This window comes from Nannobrachium achirus, assembly GCF_963921795.1.
Source record: "Nannobrachium achirus genome assembly, chromosome: 14".
In the NCBI taxonomy this organism is placed as follows: Eukaryota; Metazoa; Chordata; class Actinopteri; order Myctophiformes; family Myctophidae; genus Nannobrachium; species Nannobrachium achirus.
The window spans coordinates 17,560,748-17,588,051 of NC_137821.1; the positions used below are offsets into that span (position 1 = coordinate 17,560,748).

Below are 27,304 nucleotides of genomic sequence, written 5' to 3' on the forward strand. Positions count from 1 at the left end.
CCTCGCTCTGCGAGATGAATCATTCTCGACGTTATAAATGCAGTAGACTAATTAAAGTTATCAGGAAAGTATTTCCCTTACATTCGTTATTTTCTTTACTAGAGCATATCTAGAAAATAGGTTATTCGGTCAAGATTGTTGGTTCGTTTGTTTAGCATTTCAAAGTTGAACGACTACTTCCATAGAGCCGCAGTCCCCCTTTCTCACCACACGGAGGCAGCAGACACAAAGGAGAAAGGTGAATATGGCAGTCTGGCCATTTGATTTAATGACGGACTTATATTTTTATAACGTAATATAGATGATAATAACTGGAAAGTGTAAATGTAATAATTCTGCTAACGAAATGTTTTAATCGGTTTAATCCGTCGTCCGTTGAAAGAAAGAAAAATATGGTCTAGTAGGTCTACTCTACACAACCTAGAAAAATAAAGAAAATTGGAAACAAAATATAATAAAGCCCCGTGTGATACTAAATGTGAAGCAATTTAATCTCAAGTAATGGTTCTCGTAAAAAAGGATGTGCTACTGTCATCAAATGTTTTATCAGAATCACGTTCCGCCATTGTGTAAAATGGCCCTAATTAATATTATAGACCTTGAAATGTCACAGTTGTGAAAATTAACGAGGGAGAGAGCGCGATGTAGTGACTGTGAGGGATTATTGGAGCTGTAAATGGACCTATCAATACGATCTGAAAGATATAAAAAAAAAACTTTGCATTCTAGTTGTGTGTGTGTGTGTGTGTGTGTGTGTGTGTGTGCGCGCGCGTGTGCGTGCGTGCGTGTGCGTGTGTTTTGTGTGCTCGTGTTGCCATGCATGTGTTGAGGCCAATTTGAATGGATGACAATGATTCATACTTATCATTTCATCTATTATTAGCGTGACATTATATTAAATAGGCAAAACCCTTTGTATGGTTCAAGTCGGCCTTAATTTGATTAGATACACATTAAGTATTAGATTGGCGTTATCTCCGAAACAATCATTCATCATTGATCATCACATTATGGCTACTTAAAGGGCTTAATGCATATTACTTAATTTGTGGAATTGTTTGTGGGATGAATCATAAATGATAAGTTACCATGATGTGTTCAAGGCAGGGACTGATATAGCCTTATTAGAACAAAATCTTGGTGTGGTAAGGTAGGTAAAATGTATGGTAACTGGTCTATAACTCGATAAAACCAGGCCTGGGAATAGCCTTTTATTATTTACTACTGCTAATAATAATGATAATGACGATAATAAGAATAAGAATAATATTTCTGTATCATTTTTATTAGTCATCTATATTGGTGGGCTATACTTAGGTGAGAATAGATATCATTACATAATTCTTCATCGCATTCAAGATAGAGACAGTTTGAGATTAGATGACTGAAGCCCTGGTCTGACTGTCAAGCACATGGACACATACATGCAGTGGTGTGTTCTAGACTTTTTTTTTTAGGGCATACTATAATCTATGATCCACGGCTATTCTTGTGGCCAGGGCATACGCAGGGGCGTCACAAGGGGTAGGAAAGTGGGACTGAGTTACCAGGGCCCAAGGTGGAGGGGCCCTAGTAACTTTAGCTATTGAAAAATAGCAGATATACAAGCTCACAGCGCGGCACCGAGTGCTGCGCTGAGAGCTTGTAGATCTGCTATTTTTGAAAAGTCGTGAAAATGTGCGCAAATCTTTGAATATATGTATTTTTTAAGTGAACATTTGTAACTCAAATTTTGCTTCTGGGGGGTCCCTGGAACTAAATATTTTGAGATGGGGGGTCCTTCACATGAAAAAGTTTGAGCATCACTGACATGGAAACAGGTTTCTTGGCACACATTTTCACGATTTTTCAAAAATAGCAGATCTACAAGCTCGCTGTGAGCTTGTATATCTGCTATTTTTCAATAGTTAACATTCATGGGGGGCCCGCAGTGAATCCTTGTACCCAGGGCCCAGAATTTGGTGTGACGCCCCTGGGCATACGCCAGTGCATAATGCCTATCAATTCAAATATGCTACTTTGAAAGGTTCACAAGGGCAGACACTATTCATATTTTTATTTCCGACAGCAGACGCCGTATACATGCGTTACAGGTAGAACACAGCACTGCATGTATGTAGGCTAAGTTTTTATGGTCATGACCAAAGGCTATGTAGCTGACCTATGGTCATGTACAGTAGCTGACCTATGGCTATGTAGCTGACCTATGGTCATGTAGTTGACCTCACATAGACATCAGAGGGAGCTTGAGCCCCCCTGCCCTTTTTCCATTCTGTAAAAAGTGCCCTTTCCAGACCATGAATGCAGTTTTTTTACTATGGTGAAAGAAATGCAAACGCCCTCTTTCCATGCCATACCCAGAGGCAGCAATTCATGAGAATTGCCTTGTCCAAACTTTCCTGAATTTGAAAGCAGCATCTTATGTTGAAAGAATTGCCCTCTCTGTGTAGAAATCCATGTTCTACACCACATCTCCAGTATTGACTTGATTATGCTTAGTTCAGTGTGGTATCAAGCACCGAAAATAGCCGACCTCCGAGCTTGAGGTCTGCTATTTTTGATATTTTCACCAAAAAGCCATTTTAGACATTTCAGCCCCTGCCTCTCTAACATTCTCTGCCCGTCCCTGAGCTGACCTATGGTCATGTAGTTGACCTCTGGTCATGTAGCTGACCTCTGGTCATGTAGCTGACCTCTGGCCATGTAGGCTAACTGACCTGTGGTCATGTAGTTCAGGGGTTCTCAAAGTGGGGTCAAAGGGAGTTCCAGGGGGTCCCCAGCTAAATGATAGATAGTTAGGAACCAAATGGACCCCTGCGGGTCTGTAACTCAGAGAGCGTACAAATGATTTTGCAATATAAATTGGAGTCCCAGTGATAGACATGCCATTAAATGGCAGTCCGTTGCCTCATGAGTGTCAAACTGGGGGTCCTTGAAATTAAAAGTAAAACTTCTAGAGCCGTAAAAATCGTATCTCTTATGAGCGTTCTTGGCATATCTTTTCAGATGGAGGTCTGTGGGCTAATAAGTGTCAATTTGGGGGTCCTTGACATTAAAAAGTTTGAGAGCCACTGTTGACCTGTGGTCATGTAGCTGACCTATCTCTGTCTGGTCATGTAGCTGACCTATCTATATAGTTGAACTATCTGTGGTCATGAAGTTGACCTATGGTGATGTAGCTGACCTATCTCCCTGGTGATGTAGCTGACCTATCTCTGGTGATGTAGCTGACCTATCTATGGTGGTCATGTAGTTGACCTATCTCTGGTGATGTAGCTGACCTATCTATGGTGAAGTAGCTGATCTATCTATGGTGGTCATGTAGTTGACCTATTTATGGTGATGTAGCTGACCTATCTCTCTGGTGATGTAGCTGACCTATCTCTCTGGTGATGTAGCTGACCTATCTCTCTGGTGATGTAGCTGACCTATCTCCCTGGTGATGTAGCTGACCTATCTATGGTGGTCATGTAGTTGACCTATTTATGGTGATGTAGCTGACCTATCTATGGTGATGTAGCTGACCTCTCTATGGTCATGTAAACATTGACCTATCTATGGTCATGCACGCTGATGTATGGTTTTGAACACTATTCTATGGTCATGCTCGCTGACCTACAGTATGGACATGCATGCTTACCGGTGATTTATGTTCTACTGACCTGTGTCCTGTTGACATGCAGGCTGACCTGTGGTCACGCACGCTGACCTGCGGTCAGTCACACAAACAGTACAGTGAGTCAGCTCAGGCGGGGCGGAAGTGAGGGGCCGAGGGTACACAGTTTCCCATGGCCCGGAGAGATCCTATGGCCCGAGGAGGCGGCTGTGGCTGTGATGATTGGCTGATTAGCTCTCACTGCTGGCTGGCTGACTGTTGACATGCGAACATGGTGGGCTACACACCACAACAAATGCAACAGTGGAATGGAATTTAATGTAATAATATGAGTTACGTTGACAGATTCACATCAAGCACTTTGAAGGGAAAACATCTTATCATTTTGCCTGGATAGATTTACAACAGTGCTTCTCTGTGGAATCTCTGAAGAGGTAGCAGTTGAATTACCTTGTTTGATATAAGCTGCAGTAGTGGAATTTAAACTATGTACTCTACTGTACTTAAGTACTTACTGTGCTTAATTTTGGGGCCACTTTTACTTTACTTTTACTTCATTTTTTATACTTTATTGCAGGGGTCTTCAATGTTTTCAGGCCAAGGACCCCTTAGTTGAGAGAGAGATGAAGCAGGGACCCCCACAACCTTATCATAGATTCCATATAGTTTCATTGTTTGACAGCACGATCATCAGTATATTTTGGATTCATGTTAATGTGGCTTTTATTTAACCACTTGAACCGTCAATACTTAATAAACTTGACCTTTCACTGTACTTAGTCTGCTCTTTTCCCCCTCCAAAGCTCTTTGCCAAAAATAGACGATCTACAAGCTCACAACGCCTCGCAGCGCGAGGCGTTGTGAGCTTGTAGATCTGCTATTTTTGGCCATAGTTCTCAGAATATGGACCTTAGGGTTCAAGTGGTTAATATAAAAAAGGGGGAAAAAAAACAAGTTTCTATCACACAAAGATTTGGAGGACCCCCTGTAGTAACTCTAAGGACCCCTAGGGGTCCCGGACCCCCTGTTGAAGACCCTTGCTTTATTGTACTTCTACTCTACGACAGTCATTTGACTGCTTTATTTTGTAGTTACTTAAATGCATATATTGAATATTGCTACAAAACATACGTGAGCTGATTGTTATGTATTATTGTTAGGTACACTAACACTACCCAGCAGCACAAAGTAATTCAAATCAGCCCAAGATTTTCCAGCTGCAACATTAAAGTGATGAACAGAACACATGAATGCATTACTAATTAATTACAATTCAACAATATGATTGTGAAATGGACCATTCTGCATAATGAATAGGCTGTGGTTGAACCTGACAATGCTGCACTGATACTCTCTTTAGCACCTTAATCTCATGTGCAATGTGCCTCCTGCTATGTCCATGCACCTTATGTCTAACCTCATGTAGTCTTCATACTGTACCAGATGTGTACATGTATATACGTTTGGCTTTTTCTTACCCGTTGTATGGTTTTTCTTTTTCTCCTTGCTTTACCTGTCCCCAACCTCTTCTTTTCCTTTCTCTTTCTGAAAAGAAAAGAAAAAAACTTGCACAAAAAACTATTTACACCCATTTCTTTACACTGGTAAACCTGATATAGCCTAGGACTTTCACTTCTTCCACCAGTGCCACTCACTCACTGCATAATAGGGGGTCTAAACTGTCAGAGTTAAGGGGTAGATCCTTGAAATGTAGACTATACGTTTGAGAAACACTGGTCTTAAATGAACGCAGTGTTTTGTGCAGAGGAGAACAGAATAGTTGGGTCGGTGGGATGGTGGATAATATGGAGGAGGAGGGAGGATGTGATATTGTGATATGACAATAAAGTTTGAGTCTGTTGTATATTTTGATGAGAATACTTACACTTTTACTAAAGTCAAAATGTTGAATATAGGACTTTCACTTCACTTCTTTCACCAGTGCCACTCACCCACTGCCAGCAGTGTGTAAAGTAGCTAAGTACATTTAAGTACAACTTTAAGGTACCTGTACTTTACTTGTGTATTTCCAATTTCCAATACTTTTACTTCTACTCCACTACATCTTGGATCCAAATGTTGTACTTTTACTCCACTACATTTATTTGAAAACTTTAGTTACTAGTTCCTTTGCAGGTATAACTTATAATATAAAAAAACATACATTAACCACTTTAGCCTTATTTTATCCCTTGGCGACGCGTTATGAGCTTGTAGATCTGCTATTTTCCAACATTTTGTACTTTTACTTTTGGTACTTTGATTAGATTTTGATGCCAATAATTTTACTCAAGTACATTTTGAATTCTGGACTTTTACTTGTAACAGTATTTCTACATTAATTCTACATTGCAGTATTGATACTTTTACTCAAGTAAAAAATGTCAGTACTTTTTTCCACCAAATATGATACAGTAGCCTACATAACCTATCACTCACAGTCACAGTGCGGCCGTCTCTTCGGGCTATGGGACGGTTATCCCCGGGGCAGCGGTGGCAGCCAATGGCAGAGCGGGGTTTCGGTGGCTGGCTGCTGGCCGTCGGAGAGGGGCGGCAGCCAGCCAGCCAGTCAGTCAGTCAGTCAGTCAGTCAGTGAAAGTGAAGGCGGAGACCTGCTTCCCCCACTTTCCAAAACTCAACCCTCTTTCTGGACCGCGTTCAAAATCTCAACCGAACAACCCCACAAAAAAAACACCGATCCAAAAAAGTAAAGACGCGAAGAGGAGGAAGGAAGATAAGAGAAAGAGAGGGGGATAGAGAGAGAGAAAAAAATCGAGGTGCTCTTAACTTGATTTGACCGCCTTTCTGCCAAGAATTGTCTTCCGGTATTGACTTTTTTTTTTTGCAAGAGAAACAGCCTCCTAAAGCGCAAAGTTGAACAACGTGAGAAATGTGATTCTACCGGCTTGTGTCTCATCAAGGCTCCAGGACAACCCCAGAGACAGTCAATCCATGCAGTACAGTGCGATGGTACGTGAGAAATATGATGTTTCTGAGATGTTAGGATGATTATGTGATGATGACATTTGGAGAGTATACAGACAGAGAGAGAGACTAGTCTAGTAGTCGTTTTGTTTTGCTGTGGTAGTAAATAACGCGTGGCTGCCAAGATAAATGTAACCAATACGATGGATATAGTAAGTGTGGGGGTTACATGGCTGGAAACAATGTAACAACAACATGACTGTAGCGCCAAAAGACGTGTCAACTTGGCACCGATCGTACAGTAACCTACGTTAACCCCCCTACCCCCCCTCCTCCCCGCCCCTTTATTGGCAGGAATGAACTTCATTTGGAATGTGGACTATTCTTTATAGGGACACACACACACACACACACACACACACACACACGCACGCACGCACGCACGCACACACACACACACACACACACGCACGCACGCACGCACGCACACACACACACACACACACACACTGACAATGTTTAAGTAACATGATCTCATATGCACTATTATAGGCCTAAAGATATTTACACACACAGATTTTGTTTTAGCCTGAACTTTCAGTCAAGTTGAATAACATTATATTCTCTTATCGTACAGTAGATATCAGATTGATGACTTAACTTTTATTGTATGATTATGTATCATAGACTTAGAACACCCCCCCCCCCCCCCCCCCCCCCCATACACACACATACACACACGCACACAAATACAAATGCACATACAAAAAGGCACATTTTGCACCTTTAAATTTGGAATTTTGGATGGATTATCATCACAGGCCCTCCCAGTATTAGCCTTTTACACGGCTATAAATGTCGAAGAGATGAGAGTGGAATTGCTGTTTCAGGGATCAGTTAACGATTGTGTCGCTGCCGCTGTAAATCTAGCAAGACGATTTAATTTAGAAGAAAGTTTAATGGCGCTTTGCTCTTGAAACATAAAGTGCGATTAAAAGGGGTGCGCACGGCCCGGCACGCACGACTTGTGTGTGTGTGTGTGTGTGTGTGTGTGTGTGTGTGTGTGTGTGTGTGTGTGTGTGTGTGTGTGTGTGTGTGTGTGTGTGTGTGTGTGTGTGTGTGTGTGTGTGTGTGTGTGTGTGTGTGTGCGTGTGTGTGTGTGCAGAAATAAAGTTACACTCCGAAGTGGAGGCACAGGTCCAAAGTCCTCCTGCATGAGCCATCCATAAAGAATCCTCTCAGAAATACATTGTAGCTATAAGAAGAAATATCAGTGTTAATTCGTGCATTTTGTAACTCCGAGAGTATATTATGCACTAGTAACACATCATTCAAGTTCAAGTTCAAGTCAGTTTATTGTCTGTTGTTTACACAGAACTGTGTTGTAATGTGCAACAATCATGGGGACCGAATGTTACGGGGTCCATTCGGTCTCGTTTGTACACTCAGAGTCTATAATCGGTGGGTCTCAAAGTGGATTCCAGGGACTGTCGGTTCCTAACTGACTGTGTGGGTCTAAATTGACCCATACAGGTCTCTGACAGTGTAGCCTACAAATGGAACCAATTTGAACCATTTCGGGTTCATTTGGTTCCATTTGTACACCGTCAGAGTTAAGGGATAGATAATTGAAAATGTATAAGTTTGAGAACCACTACTGGTCTTCAATGAACGCAGTGTGTTTTCGTGCAGAGAAGAACAGAATAGTTGGGTCGGTGGGATGATGATGGTGGATAATATGGAATGTGTTTGCAGCAGCTATGGAGGAGGGAGGGAGGGGGAGAGAGAGAGGGAGAGGGAGGAGTGTGACTGTGTAATTACGTGGGTGAAAGAGGGGAGAAAAAAAAGTTGTGTGTGATTTGCTGCTGCCTGGGATCGTGCAGGGCTGAAGGGAAGGTGTATGTGCACGGCACGCACAGGTCCATTTCTTTCATATCAAGTTTGAAAAGCGGGGAGCGTGCGTGCGTTGCCTTGCACACATCGGGCTGAATAGAATACCGGCGGCTGGCTATTATAGCGCGCGGCGCGTCACGATGCGTTTATGAAGCAGATATCAATCTAAAACTGGAGAGAGACTGAGAGAGAGAGCAGCGGCAGAACACCCATCAATCCATCCATCCATCCACCCACCACCCATCCCCGGCTGCAGGGCTGTGCAGTTACCCGGCGATCGGAGACCAGACTCTGGGGAGCGAGGCGAGGTGGACCCAAAGCTTCGGAAAAGCGAGTTTTCCCGAGCGACGTGTGAATTTGGGGGGAGCGATCTTGATCGGCGGCATTTAGCACTATATAGAAGTGCCGTTACGCGTGCATGTGAACTTTTTTTTCCCCCTTCTTTTTTTTTAAAGTCATATAGGCTACTTTACATTTGAACTCAAGACAACGACAATCTTTCGGATCATCATCATCGCGCACGGCACACAGACACACACTCACACAGTTCCATGGATGTTCTTGTTCTTGGATAATCTGTTCGGACGCGGTTCAGAAGAAGTGCTCCAGCGCCACAGCCACATCGCTGCACGGTGCACGCAGTCAGTGTACGTCGGCCAACCCAGGAGGAATGGCGCGATAATAAAGTGATCCGCACTACTTCAAAACAAGGAATCACTTCTCGAAATAACATTGGTGTTTTGTGTGCGACTGGCTCGTCATGTATTCTCCAATTTGTCTTACTCAGGTATTTGTGTCTTTCTTTGTTTTTTATTTATTTAATTTAGTCTATTTATTATAAACTGAGTGACCATGCCTCCTATCCTCTTTGCTCTTTGAAATGTTCCTGCAAAAGACCAGAGCGTAATAATAATAATCATTCGGTATGCACGTTTTTTTTGTTTTGTTTTTGCGTTAAGATCGTTCAGTTTCCTGTCCTCGTGAATATTAATATAAATCCATGTAAATAATGTTCAAACCGACCTCGGCGGTGTAAGGGGATCGCCGCTTTGCTGTGCAGGATATGGGTTGTTCAAACAGAACAAAATGTAGGTTATTGATTGATCCATTCCAAACGGTGTGTGGTTTAGGTGAGGACAATGTTACCGCGTGTTAGTCTACGTTGATTTTTTTTTTTTAGATCAGGGGTCAATGTGTCCGTGGCAAGACTTTGGTCTTGTTGTCCGTGGAAAGTTCCAGACTTTATTTATTTTTTACACACCATTATAATAATGTCCTTATTTTGATCATAAGACCCAATTACTGAAAGTCAGTCAAGTCTCCAAGGTTTTCTTCAGAATATGTATGACACTTATTTACTAGGACACTAGTGGGTTCTCAAACGTTTAATTTGCTTAACTATTGAGTGTTCAAATGGAACCAAATGGACCCTTGCGGGTCCATTTGGTTCCATTTGAACACTCGGAGTTACATACCTGTTATGGACATTCAGGGCTATATAGCTCTTTTATGTGTTTCTGGTAATAGTAGCCTATGTATAATTTTGTATAACGTCCCTGGCAAAAAAAATGTAAATTAGACAAAAATGTATGGCGATGACCCCTGTTTTTAGACACAGCAAGTCCAGCGACAACCCAGAGTCAGATATGCTCCATGCATGCGCTCCCCCAACTGCGTTAAAGTTGTGCGCAAAGAGGCGTCAATAATTGTCACCTAGATAATCCGGTATAATTCATACCTGCATGCACAATTTCTGCCAAGTTTAATTAGCTTGTTCTTGCCCTCAAATAACCTTAAGCACACAATAGGACCTCGTCTAAAACCCTCTGTTTTAATATCTTTGGCTTGTGCATATTTTTATTTGTACGTTGGGTGGAAACACATTTCTTGAAGAAAATCAAGTTGTGAGCTGTGTGTGGAGGAGACATGAGGGCACTTTCACTGAATGAAGATTCTTAATGATAAGGTTGACTCAGGACTTGGACAGAGTAGCTGACTGTTTGGCTGACTCAGTTTTACTGTTTATATTTTACTTGGCATAAGTAAGTGATTGACTGAGATGTGGTTTAGTTTGTACTTAAGAGGATTGTGCTTTTATGGCCTCAGCTTGAAGTGCACTGCATAGGGCCCTCGCCAAGTAATTTATCTTAAAGAGAGCTCGCTTTTTTAGGTCTGCTTTAAAATATTAACTCAATATTTTGATTGTTCTTTTGACCGGAAACCACAAGTGTATAACATATTTAGGGGAAGGGGGGGGGGGGGGGGGGGGGGGAGCTGCTACCGTGTTTATTGATTACCAATATTAGGCCTATACTCACTTTTCTCAGTGTCATTGTCAACTTTAGGGAGGTGGCAATTAAATAAATGGTTTAGACTTATTTATGTATTTATATACTTTTTACACTCTATAAGAGATGACGTACTGTATTATTTTAAAAGTTTGTAAAGTATTACATATCATAAAACATAGCTGAAATCTGTCATTTTAATTTCATTATTTATTTGACAACCACGCCAAAACACGAGTTTAAAGTTTTATTGGCATGAAAGGGAGGCCCAGAGAAATGTGGCTTCTCGGTCGGAGCACCAGCGGCGTAGCGCAGATAGGGAGTGGATGTCTGTGGTTTCCCATAGCCTGCCTGCCTACACAAAGAACAATATGTGGTTGAACTCTTCAAAGGCCCCTGTTCAAATGAAGCGTCTTATGGTTATTCAGTTTGACATTTTAATGACCTAAAACAATGACATGATCATGTTTCCACTTTCTCACCCACAGCTACTATAATTTCGGATAATTCCGCACCAAATTAATCCCCATCTTTTAACGGCACATTCCAAAACGTATAGAGAGTGTACGGTGAAAAAGTTCTCTCTCCTTTTCTACCTTTAAAAAAAAAGAAAATAGTTGTCCTGGTGATACCGAAAAAATAAACCTACAGTATCGATGTGCATTGGTTTGTTTTACGGTATTTTCTTCCTATCTCCCAGCTCGCAGAAATACTATTTTGTAAGGGTAAAACAATTATGTATACATTATGTATATGTGTATGTATACACACACACACACACACACACTCTTTTTCTTTTCTTTTTTTATTATCAAATTATATTAAATTTCCTCTCCTTGAAGCCCTGTCCCAGAAATAAGTTATACATAAAAAAAAAAGTGTGGCATAATTTGCACTAAAAAAAAGTTGTAGGAGGTGAAAACAATTCTACCAGCATTAAATATAAGAATTTCACTTAAATATATTTGCGGGATATTCCTCAATAGCACATTTTTTTATAGGGTGCAGATTCAGGAGCAAGGAAGAATTTGCAGACCAGGCCAGAATTCTATTTTCGTTTCGTCCGAAGCTCAGTCAGATTTTGGAATGAACGCGGTCAAGTGTCATGGCGTGCGTTAATGTCAACACAGTGTGGGATTTGGAAGGAATCACAAACATAGTCCCGTCTCAAACAACAGACAAATACTAGCTCCTACTAAGTTCCTATATTTGTTATTCATATACTACAACATGCAGCCTTTTCGGTTCTTTGCCCGTAGACCCATCCACTCATAGAACACAGAGTGGTGGGTACTCTATTTTATTTGTGCATTTGTTTGAATATACTCCAGTAGGGCTGTCACGATATGACATTTTACATGACGATTAATTGTCACTCAAATAATTGGCGATTAACGATTGAATTGTGTTTTTGTCATTGACAATTACATTTCTGTTTGGCTTTTAGGCTTTGAAGTTGCACATGGCAGATATGACACAAAACCTAAATACACGAAGAAATTACTGACATATTTGACAACTTACTACTTAAAAAAGAACATTGATAGTGGAAATAGCCGATCTACAAGCTCACAACGCGTCGCGATGCGACGCGTTGTGAGCTTGTAGATCTGCTATTTCCACTATTTCTGACATTTTTCAACATTCACGATTATGACGATTATGACAAAATAATTGCGATAATGTCAAATAATCACGATTAGACGATTATATTATATCTATTATCTATTATACTCCAGTCCTGTACCCAATACCCACGCCTCCCCCCCCTTATCCTCCTTCCTTACTGAACATGGGACATGTTCACATTGGTATGTGGCTAGCTTGATAAGAGAAATCCAAGTACGTGGGGCGCATGCTCCCCTCTGTCAGCAGCGGCAGCAGCATGGGACTCCCGCTCAGAGCATTGCTCGGAGAGCGGAGAGAGGGGAGACTTTTTAGCTGCTGCATGTGCCTTGTCCTATTGTGGCGCTGGCAGGCGATATAAACAGTGGGATTTGCTCGTGGTATCCTGGAATACATCCAGATACGTTTGGGATGGTAAAGAACACTGTGTCGAGAGTGCATTATTCGTGTATAAATGTTGAAAATGCCATTATGATGTTATCACATGACACGACCATGCAACTGAGACTGTTTACTTTCATTGTAGTCTTAACTTTTTTTACAGGCCAATTGATGAACATTCAACGGGCAAATAGTTTGTGTTTAACTTTCTCTCTTTCTCGTCCTCCTCCCTTTCTTCCCTCCTCTCCGTCCCGCCGCATCCCTTTCCCCCCTCGGATGATCCCTTTCCCAGGATGAATTTCATCCCTTCATCGAGGCTCTCCTCCCTCACGTCCGTGCCATCGCCTACACGTGGTTCAACCTCCAGGCCAGGAAACGCAAGTACTTCAAGAAGCACGAGAAGCGGATGTCCAAGGACGAGGAGCGCGCGGTCAAGGACGAGCTGCTGGGAGAGAAGCCCGAGGTGAAGCAGAAGTGGGCGTCCAGGCTGCTGGCCAAGCTCCGCAAGGACATCCGCCAGGAGTACCGGGAGGACTTTGTCCTCAGCGTGACGGGCAAGAAGCACGCGTGCTGCGTGCTCTCCAACCCGGACCAGAAGGGCAAGATCCGCAGGATCGACTGCTTGCGGCAGGCCGACAAAGTCTGGCGCCTGGACCTGGTGATGGTCATCCTCTTCAAAGGCATCCCTCTGGAAAGTACAGACGGCGAGCGCCTCGTCAAGTCCCCGCATTGCACCAACCCAGCACTTTGCGTCCAGCCGCACCACATAACAGTGTCGGTCAAGGAGCTGGACTTGTTTCTAGCATACTATGTCCAGGACCAAGGTAGGTTCACGCGCTTCCACAGTGTGAATGATCTGTGCGTGTGTGTGCGTACGCGACTCTGCGCACATGTGTGAGTGTGTTTGTGTGTGTATTGTGCGCATGTTGGCACACATGTGTGCATGACAGGTTGGCAGGGTGAAAGGTCACATGTCTTGACTTTGTGGCAGGCTTGTTGGACAGTAGCTGGGACCACAGCTATGTTTGTCACAGATACAATGAGTGTGTGAATGGCATGTGCGCTTTGGATGTGGACTGACGTAGATTAGCAATTGTGCTGCTAATATGCACTTAGAGGATTAGTGAGTTCTCTCTCTCTCGCACACGTACACACACACACACACACACACACACACACACACACACACACACACACACACACACACACACACACACACACAATCAAGAACTGGCCTTTTTGTTCTTATCTTGAGTCTTGACCGTAAACTTTAGAATTGTATAATGAAGTAGTATAGACACCAGGACCACATTTGATTCACGTTAAATCTACACATCATTGACTGTTAAGCAAAACACGTGACTATTTTTCAATTCAACTGAATTGAAAATGTAATTCTCCAATCAAATCAATTTCACATACAGTACATTTCAGGAGTGATACTCCACATTCAAATTGAAATTTTAAATCAATACTGCTGTTATGTGGAAAATTATTATATATATATTTTTTTTTAATTCCCGAAAGGTTTTACTGTCAGCAAAATGTGAAATCTGAATTAATTTGTTTTTTATTATTATTTTTTTTGTATGAGTTTCAATAGAATACCAGCATATATTACAATACATTTTCAAAATACACATTCTTTTTTAATTTACATATTTGTCTAATTAAATCTGCCTGTACTACTGTGGATTACAGCAAAAATGTGATAATCCATCATTGCAGTTCATTCTCTGAATTCAAATGGTAAAATTCACAAATAGATTGTTAGACATTTTTCCATTTGCAGGTATAAACTTGACACTTCATAATCCCATTTTTGTTTTAGCTAGGGGGAATGTAAAAGTGTGAAAGTAGCATTTTTGTTCTGTAAAAATATGTTTATATGCAGTCCTTTTAATAATCCATAATGTTTGTAGACCGTAGAAGCGTTTGGCCATCAGTAGTACTAGTGATTTTCTTTTTTCAGACTGTTGCATAACTTCATAGCAGCTTTTTCAATACACAATGTAATGCTGTGTCTCCTCCTAAACGAGTTAGCTTTATTGTTGTTAAAGGCCTCACTTTACTGTCAATTTGATGACCAGATGAAGTAGATTTCACCACTACATAGACTCCTATGCATAGAGTCTGGGTTACAAGATGAGATGTAAATGTAAATGGCTGCTGCATTACACGCTACTGAATATTGTTGAACTTCTCGCCTATGAGCGCAACGCTTGTAAAATAACATGTTAAAGGATATTATCATTTAAAACGTTTAAAAATATTATCCAATGAACATCAGGCGACCATTCTCTTCTACACACTGTGTTCTTGTACGAGCCCCCTTCAAATGTCAGTATAGCTAGCTCATTATCATCAAACTCCAAGCGCCATTTTGTGTTTGATAAGTGCCAGGGAAAGCAGAAGGCACAGCAGAGAGACAATAATGGTTGCCATTGGCACCAGGGTTGGCATCAGACCTCCTTTGTGTCTTTTGTAGGATGCCGCTGCCTCCTCGGTTGGCATCTGCTGTGTTTTTTAACTGTTCAGTATCACAGAATCACAGAATGCCTCTCTGGTGCTCGTTTGTTATTTTAAAATATAAGGGACACGATTGAATAAGTAGCACTTACTTAACGGAATGAGGGTGGACCGCAACCATTATTTTTTGGTGCGCTGATGTTTTGAACGTAAAAATTATTAAAACATTTATTTTCTACTTGCTAAAATCGTCATTGTTAATTGTAGTCCGAAAGTGTACAATGGAATCAAATGGACCCGTAAGAGTCCAAGTTGATTCCATTTGTACACTTTCGGATTTCAATTAGAAAAATGGATTTTACTAGTATGAAGCAGAGGAGGAAAATAAATTACCTTTGTTTGAAATAAATATTGATAGATTTCCTAATTGACAAGAATATTTGAATGGTGATTTTCCAATCACACCTCGCGTATCACGCGTTCCTTTACAACTGCCCTCGCAATTTGTATTTCTTTTGTAACGTCGACAAACGCTGTAACGGAAATCCTTTGGCGGGCATCGCGATGACGGAAGGGCGACATTCCTTTTTCGGTATTTTGTGTAACGGCGTCTTCTCCTTTTCTCCCAGTCACCGAGCGGTGCCCATCTCCAGACAATGCAGCCATATTGTGGTGGCGTGCAGTGCGGCGCCATTTTGTTTTGCTCGGTGCCAGGGAGGCAGGGAAATCGCCAGTAATGGTTGTTAGAGGTTCGGAGGTTGGCATCAAACCCTCTTTGTCTGCTTGCAGCGTGCCTTTGATTCGTTGGTTGGCATCCGCAATGCAGTGGGCACGTTGGAAAGTTTTTTGACAGTGGCAGAATGGAAACCCGCCACCTTTGTTCTGCTGCAACTGCATGAAACAAACAAACAAACAATCGAACACAAAGAACCCACGAAACGGCTGTCCCTGAAACTCAATCTAGCCTATGTGCTCGCTCGCTACAAAAAAGAAGAAAAAAAAACGAAATGGGTCTAAACTCTGTTTATATTCATGCATTAGCCCACTGCCAATTGTTCACGTGTGCAAGTGTAATGAAACAGAATAACATTAAATAAATATGTTGATGCCATTCTATTCCCCCCCTAATTTCTATTTGTTAGGTTTTCTTTATAAGCCAAATATGTATTTGTTCATGATTCTCCCTGGGTCATTGCATGAGAAAGGTCGCCGAGTTGGCAGCGATTTTGCGCTGGGTGAATTTAGAGACGGCTCTCAGCCCTCCCCTTGTTGTTGGGCATAGCATTTAGCCAGGCAGAGCAGAGCTATAGCGCCCATGTGCATGCCCAGATGAATGCCCGCTGGGGGCAGGGAGTGGTGGCTGTGGCATCCTTTGTGCCAACTGGCAGCTTGTCTTCAATAGAAGGGCCTTGGCTTTTCATGGGCACACACAGTGGCACTAACCCTGGTTTATAGCGGAGCCACCCAAGATACTGTTAGCGAAAGCTACCCTCATTGGATCAAATAAATATTTAAACTCTTGCTTTAATCGTCCAAATTCGCCACCTGTATTGAGATATGGCATGCCTGGTTTTACTTCTTGAGGGAACAGTCATCTGTGATGAATAGACGATGTTCATGTCCAGACACGTTAGAATTCCGCCTCATCCTCATTTGGTTTCCACTTATTACTCATCACCGTTTCTTCCACGAACGTAGGAAAGTATTCCTTGTGTATTTAAGCTAAGCTTCAGTAAAGCACATTGAACATTCCTCTCTTCAAATTTAGATCGACGTTTTGCAGTTATAAGTTTAATATTTTGCAAATATACGTATGTGAGATAGATATTTTTGAATTCATCACATTGAGGGATGTTGGGGATTTCTTTGGTGGGGGGGGGGGATCTTTCTGAGAAGCAATTATTGGGTATTTATTTGGCCCGGAGTTGCCATAACTCTGAATGAACTTTGCAGGAGACAGCTTAGGCACGTTAAATCTGGGATGTCAGTTGGACTTGTCATTACCCACAAAAAACAAATTCCCTTACAAATGAGCTTCTTTGAAAGTTATCTATGGGTTCCCTTATAGCCAGTGACAGAAAAGGATTGGTTAGGTGCTCCGGCGGGAGACTCTAGGGGTCAGGGTCAAGTAGCTTACCCATTACTCCGGTGCTGAAAGTTAACACGGCCATAAAACATCATTACCTTGCATTTTTACCCCCTTTTCTCCAACACGCTCCCTTCCCTTTCTCTCTCCCCCTCCACCAACCCCCTCCACCCCCAACCCTCACCGTCCAGATAGCTTGCGGATCCGGATGGATTACCTCGCAATATGTGACCGCCGCGCCGTCGTGTTAACAGAGACCTTGTTTTACGAGAGCGAGACTTAGCCCCTGCACCCCGGGGTCGTGACCTCTCGCAAAGAGATGTGGCAGGGTGTCCTCTGAAGTTTAATTGAGCAAAACAGATCAGTGAAAACATGGGCCATTTGCAAGCCTGCGAGGCACGCGTGGGGGTGGGGGGAGGAGGAAGACTTTTGGCCCCGGAGTGCAGTGGGGGGGTCACAGGGGTGGCGGAGGTGGACGCGGTGGTGGTGGTGCTGGTGCTAAAGCCCGGGCTGCTACTTTTGTAAGCTCCCCTCGTTGACCTGCTTCTCAATCGGGGTCAAACCGTCACGGGATCAACCATGGATCTCTTGGCAACTGTTTGTGTCGTGCCCCCCACCACACACACACACACACACACACACACACACACACACACACACACACACACACACACACACACACACACACACACACACACACACACACACACACACACTCTCTCTCTCTCTGTGCGCTCGGGGTCGGTGGTCCTCGTGGTTCAGTGACCTAAGTGAAGGGGAGTAGTGAGTATCACTGACCCCCACCAGCCACAACACCACCACATCCCCCCTGCCCTACTAGTCCCCCCCCCCCTCCTCCTCCTCCTCCAGACCCCCAGGCTGAGTTTAGCGGTGGCTGGCTACTGTTTTCCTAGCCAGTGGGTCTAGTAGTAACCCGTCTCCCTCGCTGCTATGGTTGCATGGTGGTGCCTGCGTGGGGCTATAGCGGACGTTTTAAACGGCCGGCTGCACTGGAGGCGCGGCCTGGGTGCGGTGGGCTGACCCTCTGGGGTCACCGTGGTGGTCTGTGACTAAGCACAACATCCATCCCTCTCTCCCTCCCTCCCTCCCTCCCTCCGTCTGTCCATCCCCCTATCCGCCTCTGCCATCAGGAATCACCCCCGCGCGGCACACTGCCCAGTACAGCGACTTGCTGCAAGCTAGCACTCCCTTTTACTCTCCCTTTACTTTCCCTTCCCTCTTCCTTTACTTTTTTCCCTTTCTCTATCTTGCTCGATCTCCCTCTCTATGTCTCTCTATCTCTCTCCCTCTCTTATTTCCTTCCCTGTCTGGTTATTTCTCTCTCTCTGCCTTTCTGTCTCTTTCTTCACCCCCTCCTCTCTCTCTCTCCCTCTCTCTCTCTCTCTCTCTCTCTCTCCCTCTCTCTCTCTCTCTCTCTCTCTCTCTCTCTCCCTCTCTCTCTCTCTGTCTCTCTCTCTCTCTAGCCCTAGACTCCTACCCAGACAGCTGTCCTGGGCTCAGGCTCTTGGCCAGATAAAGGGTGGCTGGGTTCACGCCAGAAGTGTGAAACAAAACTTGTTCTAAGCAGACAGCGTTAAGGACACCACTGTTTGTGTTCATCTCTCTCTCAGTGTCTCTCTCTCTCTCTCTCTCTCTCTCTCTCTCTCTGATTTCATTTAATTTAATTCTGTTTTCATTGTTAGATGAGATTGGATAAATTGTGCAGATTCGAGAAACGGCACTCCCCACAATGGTACATATTCTCAGGCTGGCGAGGGAATCAAAACTCTTCCAAAACAAAATATAGAGGCTGCAAAAAACGTGTATATATATATATATATATATATATATATATATATATATATATATATATATATATATATATATATATATCACACACATACATGCACACACACATAGTATGTCTCTCTTGGGACATTCTGTGAAAATCTCTTTGCAGAGTGAACCGCTCAACCCCATGCTTGGCTCTTCTGCTGGCTACCTTATTAGTATGCAATAGAGCCCGCGGTGTCTGGCTACCTCTCTCTCAGAGCCATAACCTATCGAACACATTCTCTCCATCTAATCCACTTAGAACTCCCTCCCAGCTCCACCGCTTGCCTTATTGATTTCCACTTCTCACTAAATGTCTTCCCAATCCCTCTTTCTCCTTATACCCGGGAGCTATACCAGTGCTGGGGCAGACCAGCAAACATCGGTTCTGCGTCTACATATAAATCTTTAGCATTCTCTTTTTCCTTTTTTATTTTCCCTTTCTTGCGTTCTCTACAACTCTTGTCTTAGAGGTTTCTTTTCTTTTTGTGTTCCCTTGTTTATGACATGACCCCCACGTCTGACTTTTCATGTGTTTTTCTTTCATTCTCGCTTCCACCTCCTGCTCTTTCTCCAAAAACGCCAACCTGGGTGCACAGTGCAGCCAGGTTGCCTCGTCTCTGTGTGAGGCTTGTGTTATTAGCAGCGGGGTTTTGCTCCAGCAAATACCTCAAGGCTTAAACAGACCCTGTTACCTCCTTAGCCTTCTTTTGTGTTCCCTGTGTACATAAATCTCCATGGAAACCAGGCAATCCGGAGCAGAGGCCACGGCGAATTGTGAGGGCCTTGCTTCTTCTCCGCAAATTTTTTTACAACTCTCTCTTCTCCTCTTTTTGCTCCGCGGTGTGTTGTTTAATTTTTTACTTGTGTCGCCGTTTGCGCGACGGGAATCGATCAAACGCGAGAGAAAGGGGCCCTTTTAGATGCATTGTGGGGAACGGAGTTTGTGCCTGAAAGGGTATTTTGTTGTGTCTGCAGATGTGTGGGGGTCAGTAACTGCTGTGTAGGGGTTGTCCTGAATTCCTTTTTTCAAGCTTCAGATCGTCGTTGTCGTTTGGAAATGTTCACCAGTATGAACCGCTTCACAAAAAATAAACCAACAAATGTAATCTTTTAAACGCATTGATTATCAACTTGCTCTCTATGATGAAATTAAAGTGAAAGTCATTAAGAGAATGTGAAATTTAATGTAGGCTGTTATTTTTTATCCTTAATTTTTTTTTCTCCAGTTATACCAACCAACAATGCTCGACTTGTGAAGCAGTTTTGTTTTTGGGATATTTAAAGATAGATCGCTGTGTCCATTTAGCCAAAGGGGACGTGAACCCCAGACAGTCACTCCCACACAACACTGGCTCAAACACCCACAAGCAGCCAACAGCAGATCAACATGGGAGCAGGCTGTGGAACGCATACGCTCCTCATGCGCTCTGTGTGTGTGTGTGTGTGTGTGTGTGTGTGTGTGTGTGTGTGTGTGTGTGTGTGTGTGTGTGTGTGTGTGTGTGTGTGTGTGTGTGTGTGTGTGTGTGTGTGTGTGTGTGTGTGTGTGTGTGTGTGTGTGTGCGCACACGCGCGCACGTGATGTGGCTGTGTGCAAGATTTAAAATAGAAAACATGCATCGTCCAAAATATTGAAATTACGAAATTACGGTCGAATAGCAACATGCCAAAACGAGTATCTGAATAAATCTTTTATATTCGGGGCCAGCCCTGCTGGTTTGTGTTAGTGCACAGCAGTGGTGTAAAGTAGCTAAGAAGTAGATTTACTTATGTACTGTACTTAAGAACAATGTTGAGGTTATTTGTACTTTACTTGAGTATTTCCAATACTTTTACTTCTACTCCACTACATCTCGGATCTAAATATTGTACTTTTACTCCTCTACATTTATTTGAAAAATGCGACACGACGTGAGCTTGTAGATCTGCTATTCTTACGATATTCTTAGGGCAATATGAAATAATGCCACATTGAAATATTATATATCTTGTAAATAACTTGGAAAATATTCGTACTTTCAAACGATCTTTCCCTCAAATCGTCTCCTCCCTCTGCTGATTCATCTTCAACTTCAGAATATCTAGACATAACGGCCTATTGATAATAAGAAAGTAAGAAATTGTTGAATTGTGTCACGAAGGACATTTTTGAAAGAATGTAAGTTCAATATGCAGACAATCCCATGTGGACGTTAGTTCCAACAATATCACGTGTTACACTCTAAATAACATCCCCCAGCATGCATGCATTGCATGGTTAAGGGCCATAGTATGCTGTAGTGTACGTTGTTAGTTCATGGTTAAGTTCTCAGATTCACCACACTTTCCCAGGCTTTCGGGGAGGACCACCGAATGCATTTCAAATCCCCTCGAGGCCACTTGACTGGAGAACCGGCACCTCCCACTACTCTCAGCTAGCTTCCCCCACCCCCACCCTGTCCGCCAGGCCCTCCCAAATGAAGACAAATGGGTACATTCACCCCCTGTCCCAGGCACTACACTGTACCGCACTGTCCTGCACTGCACAAAGACCCTTCCCTGCTTAGTGCCTGAGCTTCTCCATCCAAATGGCCACCCATCCCTTTTACGCCGTCCCGCATGCAGCACCGGCCCGACTGTCTCACCGCCGCCTATATACTGTACCTACTGAACCCTTGTTTGTGTCAGGAGGACAGCTGGATCTGTGTGGGAAAGAGGGGGGGGATTGATGTGGGACAGAGGCAGAAGCAGAACGGAGCGAGCGCTACCGAACATCAGAAATGGAAATAGTTTTAGTCCGTGGAGTGTTTCCAGACAAACCCGGCTGAAAGATAGTCCTGTCGAGAGAGAGAGAGAGAGAGAGACACAGAGAGAGAAAGAAAGAAAGGCAGCCTCTCAAAAGGCCAGTCTGTGACTTTCACATCCGAGGTATGCTAAAGCCAGACCCCCTTCATCAAGGAGCGAGCCTTGTGAACAGCCACTGAGGGGAAGAAGAAGAAGAAGAAGAAGAGAGGGGGGGAAAAAAAGAGCTGACGGGAAGGGGCTAGACGGTAGTGAGGGTGGGGCAAGGGGGGAACCGAGGGCAGGAACAGACAATCGGGGTGGTTGCCCAGGAGACGCTAACTTTGCCACGGAGCACCCCCCGACCGCTCTGCCCCATCAAACCCCTTTTCAGTCCCCAGACAGGGCTGATCAGCGCCGCAGAGTGATGGCTGTCTCGGCCCTTTGTCTGGGCGAGTACAGTATACGGCCCCGTCACTGTGATGGCTCGACAGGACCTGAGCGAGACGGCGAGAGAGAAAGAAAGGCCCCCGCCATCGCAACACCGTGCAAAATGTACTTTTTCTGGGGGGGTGGGGGGATTGGTGGTGCCGTTGCTTAGGGCCTGATGAAGAGAGGGGGTTGGTTGGGGGTGGGTGGGTGGGTGGGTGGCGGAGGAGAATCCCCAGAGGAATTCTATCTAATGTCTAGTACAGCAGGTCAAAGAGGGGATATAGTGTCTGGGGCTTGGGAATCAGGATTCAGCGAACGCCCCATTGAGTCATCAAAAAAAAAAAGAAGAAAAACTATACTCCCTGCCCAAACGGAAGGCTCCGCGCTTCCCACGCATATGTCAGGTTCGCCGTCGAAAAGTGTACCCCCGTGACATTATTGATATCCGAGTCAAAATTGGGTGATCTTATGATGTGTTCTCCACGACAAACCAACCGTCGTTGGTTCTGTCTGACGAAAGAAAATCGACAGGCCATGGGAAAAATGGTAGGAACGGGAGAAGAGTAAAACATTTTTTCCATTGTCGAAATTACGAGCGAGTCCCGCAAAACCTGTGCCAAGTTTGGGTGGCCAATAAAAGTGAGACATAAATGGGGGGTGAAAGGAGAGGAAATGTGGACATCCCGTCGGTTGCGACAACATGAAAACCAATCCTCAAATCACCGAAACGACAGATGTCAAAGAGTTTCTGCACAGCCACTTTCCCCCTTGTGATAATCATATCCTGTTTTCACACTGCTTCATTGTGTGGAGGCATTACAGAAGAGGGACAGAGACAGAGCGTGAAGGGGAGGAGAATAGAGGAGAGAAAAAGCACCAAAATCCTTCGGCAGAGAATTTCAGGAAGCAGCTAAATTAATCAAAGACACAAAAAGAAAATACAGTCTGTTGCATCTGTCTGCTGGCGAGACGACGAGCGCAACAACGCCGACTTGCTCTATACGTGCTTTTATTTTAGATACAGTTCATCTCTTGTAGACAGTAGCTGAACCGCAGAGACCACACCAAACCATCAAAAATCACACACCATTGCTTTTGGCTGCACATATTTCCACAGATCCTCTTTAAAACCCATTTAGAACGGGTACACATTATAGTGTATCACTATTTTATGCTTTAACTATTGAAAAATAGCAGATATACAAGCTCACAGCACGGCACCGAGTGCCGCGCTGCGAGCTTGTAGATCTGCTATCTTTAAAAAATCGTGAAAATTTGAATTTTGACCCGATTCTATAAGTGTCTTTTGAATCCTTCTAAGACTTTTTGAAAAACCTATGTTTCTATGTCAGCAATCTGGCCAGCCATCATCAAAGAAAAGGTCCTTTTCACTTAACTGGAGCTCAGTTAGTCTGTTCTTGAGAGACTACTATGTCAGTGGTTCTCAAACCTTTTCATGTGAAGGACCCCCAAAATGATATTGATTTGGCCACGGACCCCCATCTCAAAATATTTAGTTCCAGGGACCACCCAGAAGCAAAATTTGAGTTACAAACGTTCGCTTTGAAAATACATATAGTCAAAGATTTTCACACTTTTTCCACGACTTTTTCAAAAATAGCAGATCTACAAGCTCGCAGCGCGGCACTCGGTGCCGCGCTGTGAGCTTGTATATCTGCTATTTTTCAATAGTTAAAGCATAAAATAATGATACACAATAGTGTGTACCCATTCTAAATGGGTTAACAAAGACCACCAGTTGGCACATGAAAAAAATAGGGGTGATGAAACTGCACCACTCCTTGCAGTGTGGGAAAATAAGCGGTGCAGCTCGAGGTCTGTCGTGATTAAAGCCTGCTGTAGCATTAACGGGATGCATAATGAAACGCGTTGTTTTTACGGGGGACGAAACAAAGCTTGTTACCATAGCGCGTCCTGCAAGCCTATATGATCTGGCTAACTCCAAATAGCTTGAATTCTTCTTGCTATTGGCCCGCGTTTCTACTCTGGCGTGAGACTCCAGCTGGTGTTTGAGCAGCAGAGTTTTGAGAAACCAGACACACACACACACACACACACACACACACACACACACACACACACACACACACACACACACACACACACAGCCACACAAACCCATGGACATGTGCACACAAACACACAATTATTGCTCACCTGCACTCCAGCGCAAAAGCCTGCATTTAGAGTAAATCAACCACACCTCCTCAATAAACACAGCGCACCAGCGTCTGTCGGGGCAAAAATTGAAAGCGTAGACCCAGTTGAAAGTGAGAGGCTGGTTTAAAAAGCCTGTTCCGGATTTACCATGTGGAGATTGTAATTAGGTCTGCAGCATATGCACAAGCCTACAACCCGCAATTACGTTGCGGATCCTCACCAAAAAATAACTCCACATCTCTCTCTCTCTCTACCCCTCCCTTGGAACGTTTTTCTTGGTGCCACTGCGAGGCCATGCAAATCACCCAGCTCATAAGTTTTGTGGGCCCATGTCTTGCACAAACACAGGGATCAGTCGAGCTGAACTCGCGAGTGATGTCTTAGTTTTTTTTTTTCCTGAACCGTCTTGTAACCGATACTGGTTCATTTTACGCAGGCTTAAATTAGGGCTTTAATTTATGTATTTCTTTTCCTCCTTCATTGTTACTTGTTCTCTAAAGCGACCTCAGTTGACTTACAGATGGCTAAACCTCAAACACGGTGACGACACTCCTCCGTCGCCTCTTATGGGAACGCGGCAAACGTCTGCGTGCCGTGGTGTTTCCCAGAAACATCTTCATCTGCTTATGGCCAGGTCTGTTTCTCAACCTATCAGACCACGTCTCTGGCTGCAGACTTTCTCTCTATCCCTCCCTCTCTCTCTCTCTCCCTCCCTCCCCCTCTCTCCCTCTCTCTCTTTCTCCACCTTTTTCTGTAAAAACCTCTGGCTGTGACTTGGGGTTTGCCATGTGTGTCTTGTTAAGGGCAGTTATGACAAATGGCAGCAGCTGTACAAACTAATCTCTCTGTAGCTTTCACACATGGCGCCCAATTAACAATGGACCACTGTGGGGCCCTAATCCACGTCGCAGCCACCCTCTTCGGGTCCCGCTCGCACAGTCAACAGCCCCCGGGAGCCTCTGCTCTCCACGCTCCGCGGCCCGGCTAGCCCGGCCCGGCCCCGGCCCGGCCCGTCCAGCCTGATGGCATCCAGCGTTCGCTCGCTGCGTTGCTGCAGACAGGGGCGTCACGAGGGTGGGGAAAAGTGGGACTTGAGTTACTAGGGCCCAAGGTGGAGGGGCCTTAATTATTTTATACTTTAGCTATTGAAAAATAGCAGATATACAAGCTCACAGCGCCGCTTGTAGATCTGCTATTTTTGAAAAGTCGTGAAAATGTGTGCAAATCTTTGAATATATGGATTTTTTTAAGTGAACATTTGTAACTAAAACTTTGCTTCTGGGGGGGAACGGGTCCTTCACATGAAACAGTTTGAGCACCACTGACATAGAAACATCTGTTTTTCAAAAAAAATCTTAGAAGGATTTGAAATATTCAAAGACTTGCACAAATCTTCACGATTTTTCAAAAATAGCAGATCTACAAGCTTGCAGCGCGGCACTCGGTGCCGCGCCGTGAGCTTGTATATCTGTTATTTTACAATAGTTAAAGCACAAAATAATGCATAATCATAATGCGTTCCCAGTCTAAATGGGTTAAACCCCCTCCCCCTATCAAGAACATTCATGGGGGACCCGACAGTGAATGCTTACACCCAGGGCCCAGGATTTGGGGGCGACAGCGACACCCCTGGCTGCAGAGTCAGTGCATGTGTGCTTTCTGCTTGGGAGACGCGGTGGTAGCCATCTTGTTTGTTTCCATGTTGGGAATCCTAGCTTAACCTAAAGAGCTGCTAGCTGCTTTTTTGTCTGTCTTTTTTTTCTTTTTCATCCTGGGTTTGGGTTTCAGCCCAATGACAGAGAACACGTTACATCTGTGGAGTTCATAAAGTATATTCTCAGGCAGTTTATATATTGTGCTCAGCAAAAATGCGCGCGCGCAAACACACACACACACATGCAGACTCACGTGTGCGGCGTACATGTGCATGCATAAAAACATGCCCACAGCTGCACTTGATAGATTTAGCAAAGTGGTTGTTGACGGGGCGGGTGAGAGCAGTTTGTGCGAGTGTGTGTGTGTGTAGATGTGTGTCCTATACTGTGTGTGCGCGGCGTACGCGTGTGTGCTTTGTGTGTGTGTGTGTGTGTGTGTGTGTGTGTGTGTGTGTGTGTGTGTGCGTTTGCGTTTGCGTGCGTGCGTGCGTGCGTGCGTGCGTTTGCGTGCGCGCGCGCGTGTGTGAAGGTTTACTGTCAGGAGGCATATTTCCAGTAGTTGTATGATGACAAACTGCTGTTTCTTTGGGGCTGAGACAGCTGAATACTCTTTAGCGTATAAGGAACTTCACTTTCTCGCTGTAAGCACAATATTACTCCATCTCACTCCTTAGCCCTAGCTGTCCCTAGGCGCTATTCTGTGGACGTATGCATCATTTTCACGGAGGGCTATAGGGAACATTGTTACAGGAAAATACAGCTTTGAGAGACGGGAATGTTAGCATCCCATAGCTAACGGCTATCTTTTTTATTTGACCACACAGTCAGACACACACACACACACACACACACGCACACGCACACGCACCACACAAACACAATCCAAGCTAGTATCTTGGCATGGAGTTGCCGAGAGGAATTCATGTTTTACAGGGCTGTGGTTTAGTTAAGTTTTTTCTTCCCATTCTTTAATTCTTGTATTAAATCAGTATTGATTTATAAAAGACAGCTCCACTCGGATACAAAACAGTGCACATCTTTGTTTCGACAATCCACCCCCCCGTCTCTGACGTAAACAAGGCCACAAAAAACGGTAGCTTCAGACTCAAAGGAGGGCCGTCAGAGGGGGGGGGGGGGGGGGGCGTAACAAGCGTCAGGA

At 44.0% G+C, this 27,304-nt stretch overlaps 1 protein-coding gene across 1 annotated transcript in view; it reads left to right on the forward strand.

Annotated features, from left to right (window-relative positions):
* The first annotated feature begins 8,442 nt into the window (after positions 1-8,442).
* LOC308297695 (nuclear factor 1 B-type-like) overlaps positions 8,443-27,304 on the forward strand; it is a 139,907-nt gene continuing 121,045 nt past the window's right edge. The window contains 2 exon segments of the mRNA XM_080741241.1: positions 8,443-9,221; positions 13,022-13,553. Of these exon segments, the coding sequence (XP_080597367.1) occupies positions 9,195-9,221; positions 13,022-13,553 (559 nt within the window). The 5' untranslated portion in view covers positions 8,443-9,194.